This window comes from Hypanus sabinus, chromosome 17 (genome assembly GCF_030144855.1).
Source record: "Hypanus sabinus isolate sHypSab1 chromosome 17, sHypSab1.hap1, whole genome shotgun sequence".
Taxonomy (NCBI): domain Eukaryota; kingdom Metazoa; phylum Chordata; class Chondrichthyes; order Myliobatiformes; family Dasyatidae; genus Hypanus; species Hypanus sabinus.
Genome location: NC_082722.1, coordinates 35,778,387 through 35,796,118, shown reverse-complemented (window position 1 = coordinate 35,796,118; position 17,732 = coordinate 35,778,387). Strand labels below are relative to the sequence as shown.

The 17,732-nt window shown below is 36.9% G+C and overlaps 1 protein-coding gene across 10 annotated transcripts in view; it reads left to right on the top strand.

Annotated features, from left to right (window-relative positions):
- The window catches only part of rbl2 (retinoblastoma-like 2 (p130)), a 121,432-nt gene that overhangs the window by 37,910 nt on the left and 65,790 nt on the right, over positions 1–17,732 (top strand). For 8 of the 10 annotated variants that reach the window (XM_059992834.1, XM_059992832.1, XM_059992833.1 and 5 more), the window contains one exon: positions 5,573–5,701. In XM_059992834.1, the coding sequence (XP_059848817.1) occupies positions 5,573–5,701 (129 nt within the window). Of the gene's footprint in view, positions 1–81; positions 216–1,432; positions 1,454–5,572; positions 5,702–17,732 lie in introns of those variants that run through there. The other 2 variants (XM_059992840.1, XM_059992839.1) reach the window with 2 other exon arrangements.

Genomic DNA, 17,732 nt, shown 5'->3' with positions numbered 1-17,732 from the left:
GTTATTAATGGACCATAAAGATCACCAGTAAGGGGGCCAGAGAAGGACTGAAACAAAGACTGTTCTGACAACTCCAGGAGAGATCGATGTGGCTTGGAGCAATGCATAGCTCTGCATTTGACTTGGAGGAAGTGCGTCATTGAAGGAAAATTTGTTCAATTTCGTTTCTCTCATTGGTCTGTTTTCTCTCCTCCAATTTCATTCAGACAGATCAGGTTTGATTTTATAAACCTTCATCAACTTCTCTCAGCAAACATTATCACACTTTGTGGGATAGAATTTCTCTTTGTCTCCAAGCAATTGTAAATAAATCCTTTGTTCTGTGTGTTGCTTCTGTTTTCTCTGCAATATAAAACATGTTTGATTTCTAAATATTTGTTATTCTGATGAAAGGTGATCATTCTGAAAGGTTTACTGTTTATCTCTCCACATTTGCAGTCTGGCCTGACTATTTCCAACAGCTTGCTTTATTACTGCCAATTAATAATCCATTATTGTGGAAACATAATTAGAAAATTACTTACCGACCCATCAATGTGATATAAAGGTGAGATACCATTTATTGAAAGCAAATACCATGTGGCCTACATTAATCAGCAAGTTTTGGAAATTTGGAGTTCACAGTATTCCTTTCAATACCAATATTTTAGCTTACTATGAGTTGCCAGAAATATACACAACAAAATGTTGCTTGGTTTACAAATGACATTTAAAATAATTTACTTCAGCATCCCTCCAAATATCACCTGGAATACAAAATTTCAATGATGGTGTAATTTGTTGGTGTGATTGAATATGGGATGGTGACAAAGTAAAATGCACCCTCTTCTATATACTGCCTTTAAATTAATTAACGTTGTAATAAGTGTCAAATGGCAATGTCACAGTATTCAAGTCTAAAATTAGCACAATATTTGAATTACAAGAAGAAAGCATTCATATTTGCTGAGTATTGGAGAGTAATTAATTATTCCACTCAGTTTGCCTTTATTGGGGCATACATTCTTTGTGTGTTGAGGAAGAGACAGCCAAATATTTTTCTTGCAGCTATGTCTGTTCTCTATTTCATTGTTCTCTATTCATTGTTCTCTATTTCATCAACAATTTGACTGATTTGTATCAGAGATGGAGAACAGTGGCAATTAGTATATTTTATCCTTTGTATAAAGTATAAAATAATTGCCAATGGAAATCAAAATATACATTGTACTGGTTTCTTTGCCTGTGTACTAGATAGAAATGTTAGTAGTGCCTAACAGGCTGATAGTGTTCAATATGAATAGTTTACGGTTTCTATACTGCCACATTTTTGCGTCACTTAGCATGGCAACAACACAGACTCTGCAAGTCTGGACTTGTCTGCATGATGCACCCCGTGACTTGGAGCCTGGTGCTTGCAACTTCCTTTTTACTCAAATAAGCATTGTATAGGTACTGTAACTTCAAAGGTCATGTAAGTATGCATGATTCATTTTGCTATGTATTGGTTGAATATTATTGTTGTTATACTAGCTGTTTATTTTGCTACTTGAATATAAATAGCTTTGAATGTTTGTTATAATGTAAACACAAATTAACGTCAGATTAGTAATGGAAGGGGGAGTAGATTTTCATCTTTGTTGTATCCAGGGAGTATTCAGTTCCAAGGCACAATGAAGAGGAAATGGTTTCAGATTTCCTTGTCTTAGTATTTACATTGTAAAATACAGCTGCAATAGACATATCCAGGGGGAGGTGATAATAGATGAAAGGACAGAAGGATAATAGACAAAATTGCTTTAATTTCAATTTCTACAGTGTCTAAATTTGACCCAGCAAATCTTTTGGGACTTGGACTAGTCTTATCCATATACTTGAAAGTCCAAGTAGTTCCATGAAGCATAAGACATTTAGAACCTTATCTTCTCAAGGCAAGCATCAGTTCTTTGAGCTCAGTTTCCCTTGTGCATTGGTCCTTCATGTTCTGGGCAGTGGAGTGGGGAGGGTGCTTAGTATGAAAAACAATCCTCTGATGTCTGCAGAAGTCACAGTGGAATGATGTGTGGTCACACCTTAAAACAAGTTACTGTAGAAATTCTATAGACATTTTAATTCTGATTCCCATTCGTATTCCAATGTGTTGATCCATGGTCTCCTCTTGCGCCAAGATGAAGCCGCCCTCAGAGCGCAGGAGCAACATCTTGTATTCCATCTGGGTACACTCCAACCTGATGGTATGAGTATTGATTTCTCTTTCTGGTGAACAAAATTCCCCCCCCCCCATCTACCCCACCTTTTGAGTATTCCCCACTCTGATCTTTTACTTAGTACCTGAGATTACTTCCCCCAGATTCCTTCTTCCTTCCTTTTTTCCTACTGTCCATTCTCCTGTCTGATCAGATTCCTCCTTCTTCAGCCCTTCACCTATCACCTTCCAGCCAGCCTCTTTCCCTGCACCTTTTAATTCAGGCATCTCCCCTCTTCCTGTCAGTCCCAAAGAAGGATAGAAGGGCCTGAAATATCGACTGTTTACTCTTTTCCGTAGCTACACTTGACCTGCTGAGTTCCTCCACCATTTTATGCATGTTGCTCTGAATTTCCAGCACCTGCAGATTTTATTGTGTTTATATTGTAGAAATGAGTAAGTCACACTTAAGGATTTGAATAATTGGTGATCTGTTTGTAAAACGAATGATGAAGTTCAATTGATTATTTTTAAGTAAACATTTGATATAGCTACCTACATTAAATGAGATATGCTGTTTTCTAAGAACAGAGCAATTTATTGTATGAAGTGTTAAGTGTGTCTTTTAGGCCACAACATCTATTTGCGATTTAGTTAATATTGCAATTGGTTATTCTTGCAGAGTTTGCTTGTTTCTCTATCTTTTAAAATGCAACAAATAACATTTTATTTACTGCACATCAGAAATGTAAAGGAAAGAATGTGTTAGACTGATCACATTAACCAGTTTGTCCACGTTATACAGGACAGAAGTATGCCCTTTGACCATTCATATCCATGCTGACCAATAGGCTGTACTCATCCCATTTGGTTTCATGCTTTATCAATTCAAGTGCTCATCCAGATACTTGTTCAATGTAGAAATGTCTGCAACCTTTACGTTCTAGATTCCAACCACCATAGGGAGGTTTGTTGGGGGGCTTTCTTTGGATCTCCTTTAAACCTTTTATCTTGAAACTATGTCCACTAATTTGAGCAGATCTAGAAACCCTATTAGAGTAATATAGCACAGAAACAGGCCCCTTGGGCTGAATGGCCCATGCCAACCTCAGTATCTTCCCTCTAGTCTCAAATGCCTGCATTAGGCCCATAGCCCTCTGAGCCCTTTCCCTAGGTCTCTGGTGTTGCAAGGCGGTGGGCCTACTATGCCTATTGCTCATATCTCAAGACTCCCTTTATTTTCTTCCTTCATCCTCATTGTCTTTATCATTTTCCTTTCATGGGAATGACATATCAGCTGCTGTAGCTAGATAGAGTGGAAGAGTTTTTATTTTGTAGAATTAAGGCTAGTTGATGTGATGTCCTTTGGTACCCCATTAAAATGGAAGCAGTGGTTTTGTGATCGGCACATTGGCAAGCATATTTTGAGATGCAAGGTTAAATTACTTTACCTCAGTACTTTGTCAAATGCCTTAACCCCTGTCAGCATCTGGCTATTGAAAAGCTGCACCTGAAGTGTCCATAAGTGAGGTACTTGCTTGCTACACCACAATTTGATCAGCTTGTTGGTATAAAAGCAAGCTGAGTCATCATCCTTTAGCAGATCTGATCAGCAAAAATACAAAGACCATGCTTGTTCAGGATTATGAAAGCAAATGGCACATAACATTTCAAGATTCAAATGTCTTTTCAAAAAGTTTGAGCACAAAACTCTTGTTTTACAGACTTGTGGATGTTAACTTTTTCCACTTGTACTTGAGTACCCCTGTGCTACTAGGGTGCAATAATTCTTTTAACCTTATGTATTTCAGTTTAATATTTATTTGTTTTAAGCTAATTTGCAACTAGATTTTTTTTTCTCAGTGGTTTGCAGTCCTGAATTCATTATTCCTGCTTCCCTATTTAGTCATGTTTCCGTGACTCCAGATTTTACTATGCACACACAGGTGGTAGGTGTTCAATATCAAAAATGCAAAGTTCCAACATTGGTGCCGGTATGGATAGTTGAAATGCTTGTGGTCAAAAGAAACACACATTTCCTGTGCTGCTTCATGTACATTGGCGGGGGGGGGGGGGGGGGGGGGGGTGTTATTTTCTTAGTTCTGTAGTGGAATTTTACAACCCATTGAGAGTGAGGAAATTATCAGCTTGGCAAGTGTGCATCATGGAAATTTTCTGATCATTAAGCAGTAGTTGTGTTTTTAATGAAACTTGCTGATATGTGAGTTGAACAGGTTATACAAGTTAATTTGATTATTTTATGAAATAAAGAAGAAATTGTTTGAGCTAACTATGAATAACTTAGTAACTCATAAGATTATTTTTTAACAAAGAGCAGGTGCCATATACCAGTGTTTGCAGTAGCTACACTATTTTATGGAGTAAGACCATGTGCCATTCAGTGAAGCAGATATTCATTTTTGAGATTCTTTTATTGTGAATGGTTGCTTTGTTAATAACACGATGTTTGATCCAATATATATTGCTTAACCATTCTATCATGGCATCAACTTTAAGAGATTGGACTTTGATGCAGAACTATGTATTGTACTCTCTTATCATGCCTGAGCCTTTACGGATGCTGCTCAAGTTCTCCCTGTGGGAGAAGAAAAGTCAGATTGGAAAAACCCAGTTGGTTATTGTGTCATGGCCATAAGCATGAAAGCATACCCTTTGATGAACTAATCTATGCTGTATATTAAGCACCCACATTACCCACATCCCACCAGTTTCTACCATTCATCAATGCACCAAGGAGCAATTTACAGTGGTCAATTAAACTTTCTAGTTTGCATGTCTTTGGGATGTGGGTGGAAACTAAAGCATTTGGATGAAACTGTGTGTACTCCTGGCCTTCATACTTGAGACCTGTGTCCTCAGACACAACAGAAGTTGCTGAGGTAATGGCAAAACGCAGTCACTGATGCAGTGAAGTAGTGACTCCACCAGTCGTGCCTCCATTCTGCCTGTCATAATAATAATGAGTTAGATTTTCAGATCAACCAAACCCTCTTGATTGGCATTCTTTTATTTTAGTTTTAGCTACCTGGTAGGCTGAGTGTGCCTTCTATTTTCAATTGTTATTTCAAAAATCTGATGACATTTGTTGAACTTGGGCTTTGGTTCATTGTTGGAAACTTCTATGTTTATTGTTATGAAATCAGAGTTAAGGGGTGGTACTTAGATTGATGGTACTTCCAAAAGTGACCTTATTTGCTTAGAAAAAGATGTTTTCCAAAGTGATGATGTGGCCTTTCAGCCTCTTCCAAGTTTAGGAATTATTGATCAATAATTAAATTATATCACAGAAAACTATGCCAAAAATATAAAGGTAAAATCATTATAACGATATCATGGAAATGTTTGTGTTCAAAATATATTTAGATACATCATTTCTTTCTTCTTTAGGAAACTTTCCCATGATTAGTGATGACCTTGTTAATTCCTATCATCTTCTGCTGTGTGTGATTGACTTGGTATTTGGGAACGCACTGCTTTGCTCTCACCGTAAAGATTTGCTGAATCCCAATTTCAAAGGTAGGTCCCTTCTGAAATTGTTCTTCACCTTAATTGATAATTTTGTCTGAAATAGGGAGATGTGAAATCATTTTATTGAGTATACAAAACAACCTTGTTACTTTAAATGGTGTTTTTACCGTGACGATAAACTGTAAACGGTGTTTATGTTGAAATCTTATTCCCATGTACTATATTTACCATTTATTTAATTATTTTGATAAGACAATAGGGAATTGTATACTTTAATTGGATAATGGCATAAGGTTTGGTGGCATTGTAATTAGTGTAGATGTATAACATCAAAGAGCTAATGACAGATTACATGAGTAATCAAAAACTGTGGCAGGTGTGTTCCAACATGGCTAACTGTAGGTAAATCTTTTTAGATCAAAAATCTATTTCCATTTTTTTTTTAATTGGTGTTTATCAGAACACAACCATTTCATGGTTACTAAGATTGGAAACTAAATGTCCCAGCACATGTAAAATTGGAGGGAAAACACAGAGAAAATAGAAAAGGAGAGAATAATAAAATTTTGATGGTTGTGAGGAAGAATCTTGGATTGAAAGATCAGATAGGTTAGCATGTATAGTGATAAGATAAAGGTTGGGAAACACTGATGGTTGTGATTTATTAGCCCTTTGATACTATGGTTTTGGACAAATGAAGAAAGGACCTTGAAACAGATGTAATATAGCGGTTGTGTTGGATTTTAATCTTCTCTGATAAATTATACTCTTGAGTCCAATCAATATTCAATAAATTTGAATTTCTACATCAATGATGATGTTCTCACCCTAATCCCATTTCTCTTGATTCCCAGTAAAGTTGTAAACCTTTTGCTCTGAGTCTTGTATGTGCAAGGACTGAACACTCAAAATGACCCTGGTAGGAAATTCCAAAGAATCACAGTCCTCTAAATGAGGAGAAATGGCTTAATCTCAGTCCTAAATTGCTGAACCTTTTGAGAGTGACATCTAATATTGGAGTCTCCAGCCAGAAAAAATCACATCAGCATTTATGTTCCAACATATTCACAATGGTTAGATTTACTTTCTTATAACCAGCAAAAGGGCCAATGATTTACATGCTCCTCAACTACATGTTAGAACATCCTTGAGTAACTATTTAAATATTTGAGATGTGCAGTCTGATTAACTATGAATTCCATTAACTGGTAATTCAGGATTATTAAAATTAAATCATTGTATGCAAATAAAGCTTAAATAGGAACTTCTGATATGGTTACACTGAGTAACCACAAGGGGGAATAATATACTTCTGAGGCAAAACATATGATTCACCCTTTAAAATTGCAAAAAAATGGAGTAAATTATGAAAGAAGAATTTTCATGCTTTGCACTTTTTGTAAACAGCACAGGATTATATCATCCAATTCTTTCCTTAAAACTGCACCTGTATGTAATTAATATCCTATGCACGCTGCCAATTTTCTTTTCCAGAATGAATCCAACACTCGCAGTACTTTGGCACAAGCCTAGCAGTTTGAATGCTGCTGAATTATTATGCACTCTTCTCTTATCCCAGCATAGAATTATGCTCCAAAGACTTCAACTTAGAAGTTTGGTTATCTCACCTCTGTAATATACTCAAGCTGCTGCCTACCCCCTTGTACCACTGGTAATCCTTTAACAGCAATGCAAAATATTTATTTTCTTTCATAACCACAATTGCAAATCTCTTCATTCACCCAAAGTTTCAGCTGCTGGAATTGTGATGCGTGTAGAACAAAACCTTGCTTATCATATGAGGTCCTTATGTCTTACCATGACACACTGAAGACGCTTTGATCTTCACCAATTACCTAATTTCAGTTTGCTATCAATTTTGAACATTCAGAAAGTTATGGTAACATAGATCACCAAAGCATAATCGGTTGGGTTTTCTCCATAGTGTGTTTACCTTTGGTTGTATTGGGATTTGACTTCCAACTGTCAATGGGATCCTGTAACAAATAACAGTGCCTATAAAAAGTATTCACCCCGCCCCAGAAGTTTTCAAGTGTTATTGTTTTACAACATTGAATCACAGTGGATTTAATTCGGCTTTTTTGATGCTGATCAACAGAAAAACACTCTTTCATATCAAAATGAAAACAGATCTCTAAAAAGTGATCTAAATTAACTACAAATATAAAATACAAAATAATTGGTTGCATAAGCATTCACCTCCCTTAAATATGACACACCAAATCATCACTAGTGCAGCCAATTAGTTTTAGAAGTCACATAATTAGTTAAATGGAGATCACTAGTGTACTGTTACGGTCTTTCGATTAAATGTAGTACAAATACATCTGTATCTGGGAAGTCCAACTGCTGGTGAGTCAGTATTCTAGCAAAATCTACACCATGAATACATATAACACTCCAAGCAACTCCTTGACAAGGTTATTAAAAAGCACAAGTCAGGAGATGGATTCAAGAAAATTTCCAAGTCACTGAATATCTCTTGGAGTACAGGTAAGTCATCAAGAAATGGGAAGAATATGGCACAGCTGTAGATCTGCCTAGAGCAGGCCATCCTCAAAAACTGAGTGATCGTGCAATTAGGGGACTAGTGAGGGGGGCCACCAAGAAACCTATGACAACTCTGGAGGAGTTACAAGCTTCAGTGGCTGAGATGGCAGGGATTGCACGTACAATAACTGCTGCCAGGGTGCTTACTATTGCAGTTTTATGGGAGAGTAGCAAAGAGAAAACCACTCTCATGAGATCTCAGCTAGGGTTTGCCAGAAGACATGTGGGAGACTCTGAATTCAGCTGGAAGAAGGTTCTATGGTCTAATGAAGCCAAAATTGAGTTTTCTGGCCATCAAACTAAATGCTGTGTTAGTTTTAGCATAAGCCAAACACTGCACATCACCAAAAACTCACCATCCCTACTGTGAAGCATGGTGATTGCTGCATCATGCTGTGGGAATGCTTCACTTCAGCAGGCCCTGGAAGGCTTGTGAAGGTAGAGGGTAAAATGAATGCAGAAAAATACAGGGAGATCTTGGAGGAAAACCTGATGCAGTCTGCAAGAGAACTATGACTTATGAGAAGATTTGTTATCCAGCAAGACAATGACCCCAAACCTAAAGCCAAAGCTAAACAGGAATGGCTTAAAAACAACAACATTAATGTTCTGAAATGGTCAAGTCAAAGTCCAGACCTCAATCCAACTGAGAATTTGTGGCTGGTCTTGAAAAGGGCTGTTCACTCACGATCCCCATGCAATCTGACAGAGCTTGAGCAGTTTTGTAAAGAAGAATGGGGAAAATTGTTGTGTCCAGATGTGCAAAGCTGATAGAAGCCTATCCACATAGACTCAAGGTTATAATTGCTGTATCTAATAAATAATGACTTTAAAGGGGTGAATACTTGAGCTATCAATTATTTTTTTTACATTTGTAATTAATTTAGATGTGTAAGAGTCTTTTTCTGTTGAGCAGTGTCAGAAAAGCTAAATTCAATGTTATATAACAATAAAACATGAAATCTTCTGGGTGGGGGGATGAATGCTTTTTATAGGCACTACGTCACATGTATTTGGTCAGTGTCATCTTAAAGTCCACAGACTTTCAGTGTTACTTCCCTTTCTAAAAAAGAGTGTGCATAGACAATTCCATAATAATGCAGTGTTAACTTGACTGCAGCAACTTAATGAGGTGTGGTTGCCATTTTTTACTTGGAATCCAGTTGATTATTACAGTGTTTGAAATTAACAACTTACCAAAGTATGAAACCATGTATTTCCAGATTCTTAAGTTGTTGGCTAAAATTTGGCAAAGGGTAATCCAGATTTGAATTTGAGGAAGAAAATTATCATAAGGTACATTCCACCTCCATTAGAATGTTGTGACATTGCCAAAAGAAAATAGTCTCTCAGTACAATTAACACGATAAAATTCAGCAGTCTCATCTTGTACTTTTGCAATATTGGAAGCTTTTTTCGTATTTTCATCTAGTTTACTTTCTTTTCCTAGATTGTACACAACTTTTTAAATACCCATATTGAGCAATGAGAACCTTCCCCACCCATCTTGCACTGTAAATGTTATTCTCTTCCCATAAGGAGCTGCAAATAAGGGAAACTTGTATTAAATATTTACTCAGTTTCTGCACCTCTCCTCAGCCTGTTGATGAATGCTCCATAGAAGGAAATAAAACAGAAGGCCTTCTGACATTTTTTAAAACTCAAAAACCAGTTAAAGAATAGTTCCATTTTTTGTTTGCAATTAAGTCAGCCATTTAGAGCTTTTTGTTGTTGAGGAAGTGCCTCATAGATATGATAACAAGAATATTGGAAAATGGAACAAGAAGAGGCATGTCAGTCTCATAAACCTACTCTGCTGTTCAGTATAATCATGCCTGATTTGCCCCAGCTTCATTTCCACTTCTGTGCCAGTTCTGCACAGGCCCCAATTCCCTCTTTTCAGAAATATTCTCTACGTTTGCTTTCAGTACACCTTTGATCTGGCTCCACAAGTATTCCGGAGATTCACCACTGTCCACAAGAAGTTGTTCCTATGGAACTTTGTTTTAAATATCCAGCCTCTGTTCTTGTAACTGTGCCCTTAGTTTTAAATTCTCCCAAAAAATGGAAATATCTTGATATGTAACTTGTCATGCTTCCTAAGGATCTTGGCATCTTTTGAATAAGTTTACACTTCATTCTTCGAAGCTCCAAAGAATACAGATCTAATTTCTTTAGCCTCTTGTGATAACCCAGTCATCTCATCCTTTGAATTAGCCTATCAACTCTCTTTTGGACTGCTTCCAATGGCACCATGTTATTCCCAATATCCCATTCAATTGTTAGAATAGTTCTGTTTCTAAACTCCAACTCTGTTAAAATGAAAGTCAAATGCCATTTACTGCATTTGCCCGCTAACCTTTCACATTGTGTACACCTAAATCCCTCTGCACTTGTATTCTTTCTCTATTAAGGTAATAGTCTGCCTTTTAGATTTGTCTCACTGAAGTGCATAATTTCCCACTTTCCCACATGAAACTCAAAGTTTTATTGACTTACTTAACCCATCTATGTTCTGTATCAGAGCTCTAATATCCCCATTGCATCATGCCCTCCCATCTATTTTCATGCCATCTGCAAAACTGAATACCTCATACATTGTCTCCTTCAAGCTTTTGATATAAATATAATTGAAAATGAAGACTGATCCTTGAGCACACCATGAGTTACATTTCTCTAACCTGAGGAAGGCTATTTATTCCAAGTCTGTCTTCTGTGTGATTACCAATCTTTAGTCCATGCTTCTCTAATTACCATGTTGATAGCATTTATCAATTTGCAATTTAAGCCAATAATAACAAAACACTACTAGATATTTGGAACCTTATATATTTGTATCATTCAGTAACTACATATGGATTTTGAGATTTCAGCATGTGATGGATATTCCAGTGTCCAATCTGATACAAAAATGGTAAAGACAGATGTTGATTTGGTGGTAAGACAACTTTCCCATTTTCCTCCACTGCCTGCCCAAAAATTGACACTAATGGCTCAAATGGGGCTGATTATCTATTTCAACAAAAGTGTATTGATCATAGTACTGGAACTGGAGTGTTTTTGAGAGTCATAACTAATTTCCTTATACTGACACCATGCAACTGTAAGGTATGTATAATAAAAGCATTACTTGAATTGAGTCACAGTGGATTGGAGCTTCTGGTACTTTTTGTACAGTGAGAAAATGAGCTTATTGTTATGAATTTTTACGGGGATGCCCTGGAGACATTTCAGCAGCACATCCGGTGAAATATTTGGTCTTTGGTCTGTTAGTCCAGAAGATTTGCTGATTATCCTATCACAGTTATGGCAGAGAATCAGGACCTTTTTAAAAAATTTATGATGACCGCATCTGTCTCAAAACACTGGATAACATGAGCAAAACATTGTTGCGATTGCTGTTAAAGAGAAGTGCACTTAACTGAATTTGAATTACCACGTAAAATCTGCTTCTGCCTAACTATTTTTAAAAAATGCCCAGTTGACTGTCGGGTGTGCTGTTGAGGCAACACCAAACCAAAACCAAAACAATTGCTGCTGCTTGCAACCCTGCAGATTTGTTATATTTGCATGACGCACCCCCAACTCCAGTAATAATGGTTCGAAAAGTCAAATCCTTTATTTGATCCTTTAATAGCAATTAGCAAACATACAAACGTGAAGCAATGAAACCTAAGTGTACCCAAGTAAAAGTTTAGTGTAATTGAGCATTATTGAGCGATCAACAAACGATATGACATCCACTGGTCCCAAGCTATTAACTGCGACGAAGTAAGGAAGAATACATAACTTATTCCCTTTGCTCTTACCACACACCCACTCGTGACTAGTTACCAGAGTAAACACACAGCACAGAATACAATTCAGATAGAGAACAGATGCATGGCTTCTACAGTAGTTTATGCAGAAAGTGTGATCTTTTGATTCACTAAGCACATTGGTATGTTAGAGCACAAGTTGTACCACAAAATCTCTGCTATTGTCATTAAAATGGAATTTCAAAATTCTGTAACTGTTTTATCATCTCTGCTCTTTTCATCAGAATTTTTTTTCTCAAGCATTCTTATGAACAGAATATGAATGCTGTAACAGAGATTCATTTCCCATTTGTGAGCTTCTGAAAGTTCTAAACTGCATGAAAATGAGCTTTCTAAAAGCATAGTCAAATGCTGAAAAATTGTGAAATGTATTATAGCATGTCAATTAATCAGTTACTTATTTGTTTTAGTACACTGTTAACTTGTTCACTACCACATACGTAAATGTCTTTTGTATTTTAAGACTCATAGATTATAAGAAGAACAATGTTAAAATTAATATCTGTAGATCTTTGCAATAATCTGTATTTCAATCAATTCTACCATAATACATATTTTTTTAAATAGATATATGTAATAATATTCAATGTACACTCTGTTTATTTCTGATGAATCAATTTATGTATAAAAAGTCAAATCTTGAATTTTTTTATCGTCGTTGGTTAGTATCTCTACCAATTCCCATTTGTATTTAATGCTTTGTATAATATTCTTAAGGTAACAAAATATCTCAATGGTCAACATTAGCAGGTGAGGAAATAGGGTAGATGATCAATGATCTATATTTTAAGACGTATTTTAAAGGAAGAATGATGAAAGGCTTAGAGTTTTCTTAGAGTCATAGGGCTCAAAACTTATAGTGAGAAGACAGGAGACTGGGCTTAGAGGGATAATAAATCAGCCATGATGGAATGGCAGAACAGACTTGATGGGCTGAATGGCCTAATTCTCCTACTATGTTTTATGGTCTTTTTGCCTAAACTAAGCAATCTATGCTTTTCATGCAAAATATGGAATAAAAAGTTTTAATAAAACTCTAATAAAGATTTTGATTTTTGTATCTGAAATGCAAAGTAAGAACTGCTATTGACAATGCAAAGCAGATTTGTCTGTTGATTTTAAACCATTCAGACTTTCTGGATTCCTTTTATACCAAACTTCAGTGATATTCTGTGCTTCTCCTCAACTCAAACAGTCAGTACAATTATTATATTCCTGAAAATTGCCCACTGATGTCCTATTCATAAACAAGGACAAATCAAACATAGCTATTTATTATTCAGTTAGTTTGCTTTTGATAATCAGAAAAGTGATGGAAGCTGCTTTTGACAATGTCATCAAGCCCCTCTTGTGTCTAATACCTTCTTCACTGATCAGTTAGGGGTTTGTCAGGACCACTTGTTCCTGACCTCATAATAGCCATGACACAACCATGGCTTGTTAATTGGCAAGTATTGTAGATGCCACAAAAGTGATGCTAGGCGATGGCCATCTTTAACAAGAGACGGTCTATATACCAAACATAAAGTCAATTCAATTCAATTTCTGAATGCTTCCTCAACAAGAGAGTTTCCATCTCCTCCTATTGACATTCCATAGTATTATCATTTCCAAATGCTTCTTCAATGAGAGAGGGTCTATCTATCTCCTACCATTGACATTCCATAGTAATACCATTTCCAAATGCTTCTTCAACAAGAGGGGGCCTATCTCCTACCATTGACATTCCATACTATTACCATTTCCGAATGCATCCTCAAAGAGAGGGCCAATCTCCTACTATTGACATTCCATAGTATTATCATTTTCAAATGCTTCGTCAACATTCTTCAGATTGCTACTTACCAGAAACTCAATTGGACCAGCCAGATAAGCTGCAAAAGTTGGTCTTGGTCTGATTAGCTGCTGGTGAGTAACTCACTGTCTGATCTACAAAACCTCTTCTACCAGCTAAAGGCGGCATAAGTCAAGAATATTAGAGAATAATTCTCAAGATGCTTGTTATGCTGAGGGACAAAGCAGCCCACTTGATTGACACCTCCATCAAGTATTCTAAGCATTCATTCCTTCCACCACTGGTGCAAAGTGGATATAGCATACATTGCAACCTGTGCCACCATGAAGAACAAGGGCTGCAGATGCATAGGAACACCCTCTGCAAGTTGCGTTCCAAACAACACACAATGCTGTTTTGGAAATATATTGGTATTCCTCCATTACCATTGCATCTCAACCCTTTATAAAGGCAGCTTGAGGAATTCTTCACCAGAAGGATTGCACTAGGCAGTATCCCATCATCGCCTCCTTGAGGGTAATAAGGAGAGTAAATCCTGGCTTGCCAATGGTTCTTAGATATCAGAAAATGAACAAAAAAAATCCTCTCATTCACACTGAAAGTAAAGCAGATGTACACTCAGTGGCCACTTTATTAGGTACACCTGTACACCTTGTTAAGTTCAAAGTAATTTTATTATCAAAGTGCATATATATCACCATATGCTACCCCGAGATTCATTTTTTGCAAGCATTCAGAGTAAGTACAAAGAAATACAATGGAATCAATGAAAAATCACACACAAGACACAAACAACCAGTATGCAGAGACATCAAGCTGCAAAAAGAAATGTATATCAAAATAATAATAATAATAATATATAAATAAACAATAAATATTGAGAACATGAGATGAAGAGTCCTTGAAAGTCCATAGGTTGGTGGAAATATTTCTGTATTGAAGTGAATGAAGTTATTCCCTCTGGTTTAAGAGCCTGATGGCTGAGAGGTAATAACTGTCCCTGAATCTGGAGGTGTAAGTCCAGGAGGTTCTTGTACCTCCTTCCTAAGGTACAGGAGTATCAGGAGTGAGAAAAGAGCGTGGCCTGGATGATGAGGACCCTTGATGACTGATGCTGCCTTTCTGCAACAGCTTTCCATGTAGATGTGCTCAATGGTAGGTAGGGCTTCACCTGTGATAGACTGGGCTGTATCCATTACCTTTTGTAGGTTATTCCATTCAAGGGCATAGGTACTTGCATAACAAACTGTGATGCAACTAGTCAATACACTTCACCATGCATCTAAAGAAATTAGTCAAAGTTTTGGATGACACACCAAGTCTTTGCAAACTCTAACAAAGTAGAGGCATTGCTGTGCTGCCTTTGTAATGACACATGCTTGCTGGACCCAGGACAGATCTTGTGAAATGATAACATAAAGGAATTTAAAGTTGCTAATCCTATCCACCTCTGATCCTGCAATGAGGACTGGCTCATGGATTTCCAGTTTCCTCCTGTAGACAATAATCACCTCTTTGGTTTCGCCGACATTGAGTAACAAGTTGCTGTTTGGGCAGCACTTAGCCAGATTTTCAGTCTCCCTTCTACATGCTGATTTCAAGATTCAAGATTCGAAAACTTTATTGTCATTCTAACCATAGATCAGCTCTGCAGGGCAGAATAAGACAGCGTTCCCCAGGAGCAGTGCAATCATAACATAACACACACAACACTAAATAATATTTAGTTACCACCTTTGATTTAGCTAACAACAGTGGTGTGGTCAGCGTACTTAAACATGGTATTGGAGTTGTGCTTCGTCTCATAGTCATAAGTTTAAAGAGGGTAGACCAGTGGCCTAAGCACACAGCCTTGTGGTGCACTTGTGCCGATGGTGATTATGGAGGAGATGTTGTTGCCAATTCAAACTGACTGGTAAGTGAGGGAATTGAGGATCCAGTTACACAAGGTGGTATTAAGCCTTGAAGCTTATTGATTAGTTTTGTGGGGTTGATAGTATTGAATGCTGAGCCACGGTCAATGAAGAGCATCCTGATGTATGCATCTTTACATAAAAGTGTCTCAGGCCCTTTCCTTTTGAGAAGCATCTGAGCTCTGTGTGCAACAGCAAGCGTTCAAACTGTTCATCATTCTCAATACAAAACACTGAAAATAATTGAGCATTGACAGCATGGGACTTGATTTTACTTACCACTGTGATAACAGTATTTAATGATTCGTGCAGCTAATCACTTAGGTTTCTTTGCTCAGTCAGTGGTAAATATGTTAGATACAGCTTTTTGAGTTGGTCTATCTTAGCACGAAGTTGTCACTGACTAGAATCACTTTAATGATATGGTCTGATGACTTCTGCAAAACCTTACTCAAAACCTCCCTTACTGCTGGTAGAATCATTTCTTCTCCAATTGTATACAATTAGCAATGAAATCTTGTATGAAAGCTTGTAAACCATCACTGCTTTGTTGTCTAGAGCTGGCAAACATATTTTGAAGTGTTTTCCTTTCTGAAAGTTTTCATGAAGTGACTGAAAATAAGCTTGTTTCTTATTTGCTTAATCAAAGTATATTCCCTTTAAATGTTCAAGGAGCCTGGAAAGTTTCATTGCCCTCATTTGGAAAAAAAACTTTTTCACAGATCAGACACATTGGCTGCTGCTGGTTGCTTGGTGTTGGTATAAATCCAAATTTCAGATACTGCTCACTATACTGTCTACACTTCTTTTTCATTTGGTCTGCTCTGCCATTTTTGTTATGGATTAACAACCATGATCAGTCACCTTAGTCACAGCTTAGGTCCAATCTCAAACACTGAAATGTAAAGAAAAATGTTAAGATGTCATCATGACACAGGCAAAGCCTGACTGTCAGCCTGAAGGTGTACATAAATTGGGGCAGCAATATCTCAGTTGGGCCATGGACTAGAAAAATCCAGTCAAAAACATTTGAAAGAGCAGAATCTGAACTTTACAACAGTGAATGTCGTACCCTAATTCACAGGAATTGCATCACTATGTGATTAGAATATGGGAATCTTATTAGCTAACACTGTACCACAGTAGTGAATGTCAATAATGCACAGGCCGGGCCTGGAAATAGCACAATTTCTTCAGTCCATATTTCTCATGATATGCCAAATACAGAAATGTCACATTTCTTTTCAACAACTATAATGCGCTCCAAGCAAAACCTAAGAGAATGGTGGGTTAGCAAGTGATGAGGTGATTACATTACCATTGTAATCAATTATGAGACACTGAGGATCAAATTCTTACAATAAGTAATTAATTTCTTAAATTAAGCATGTATTCCCTCAGGTGCCCCTCCACCGCCCCCTTATACTTATTGCCTGCACAGAAACTCCCACTGCCCTGGGGGAGTGATATCGCCTACTTTGGGAACTACTGCTGTTGTGTTAAAGAAGCTTGATGCATGAGCTGTCTTAATTGTCTGGGCTTCAGTTTGTCTGAAATTCTTTTGTATTTGGACTTGAGTTTGGAATTATGTTGTGTGTTTAATATTTCAGTAATATTTGTGTATATGTTGATCGACTAAGCATTATTGTTTGTTGATAATTCATTACACATAATTCATAATTCATTAAATAATTATATATATAAATACGTGAATTATATTCGTCATCACACAACCATGTGATGTGTGTGCCTTGCTTAAAGTAAAACACAAAGCTAGACTCACGTTCCCAGCTCTGTCTTTTCTTGTAATTAGCTTATAATGTTATAACTTTACAAAACATAACAGATTATGCCATATTGTGAATGCTTTGTGGCTAATAAACCTCCTGACACTCATTGTGTAGGCCAAGAACTGAACATACCATTGTAAAGCCCTGAAAGGCTCTATGTTCCTGTGATAAACACCTGCAGGAAAGGAGGGG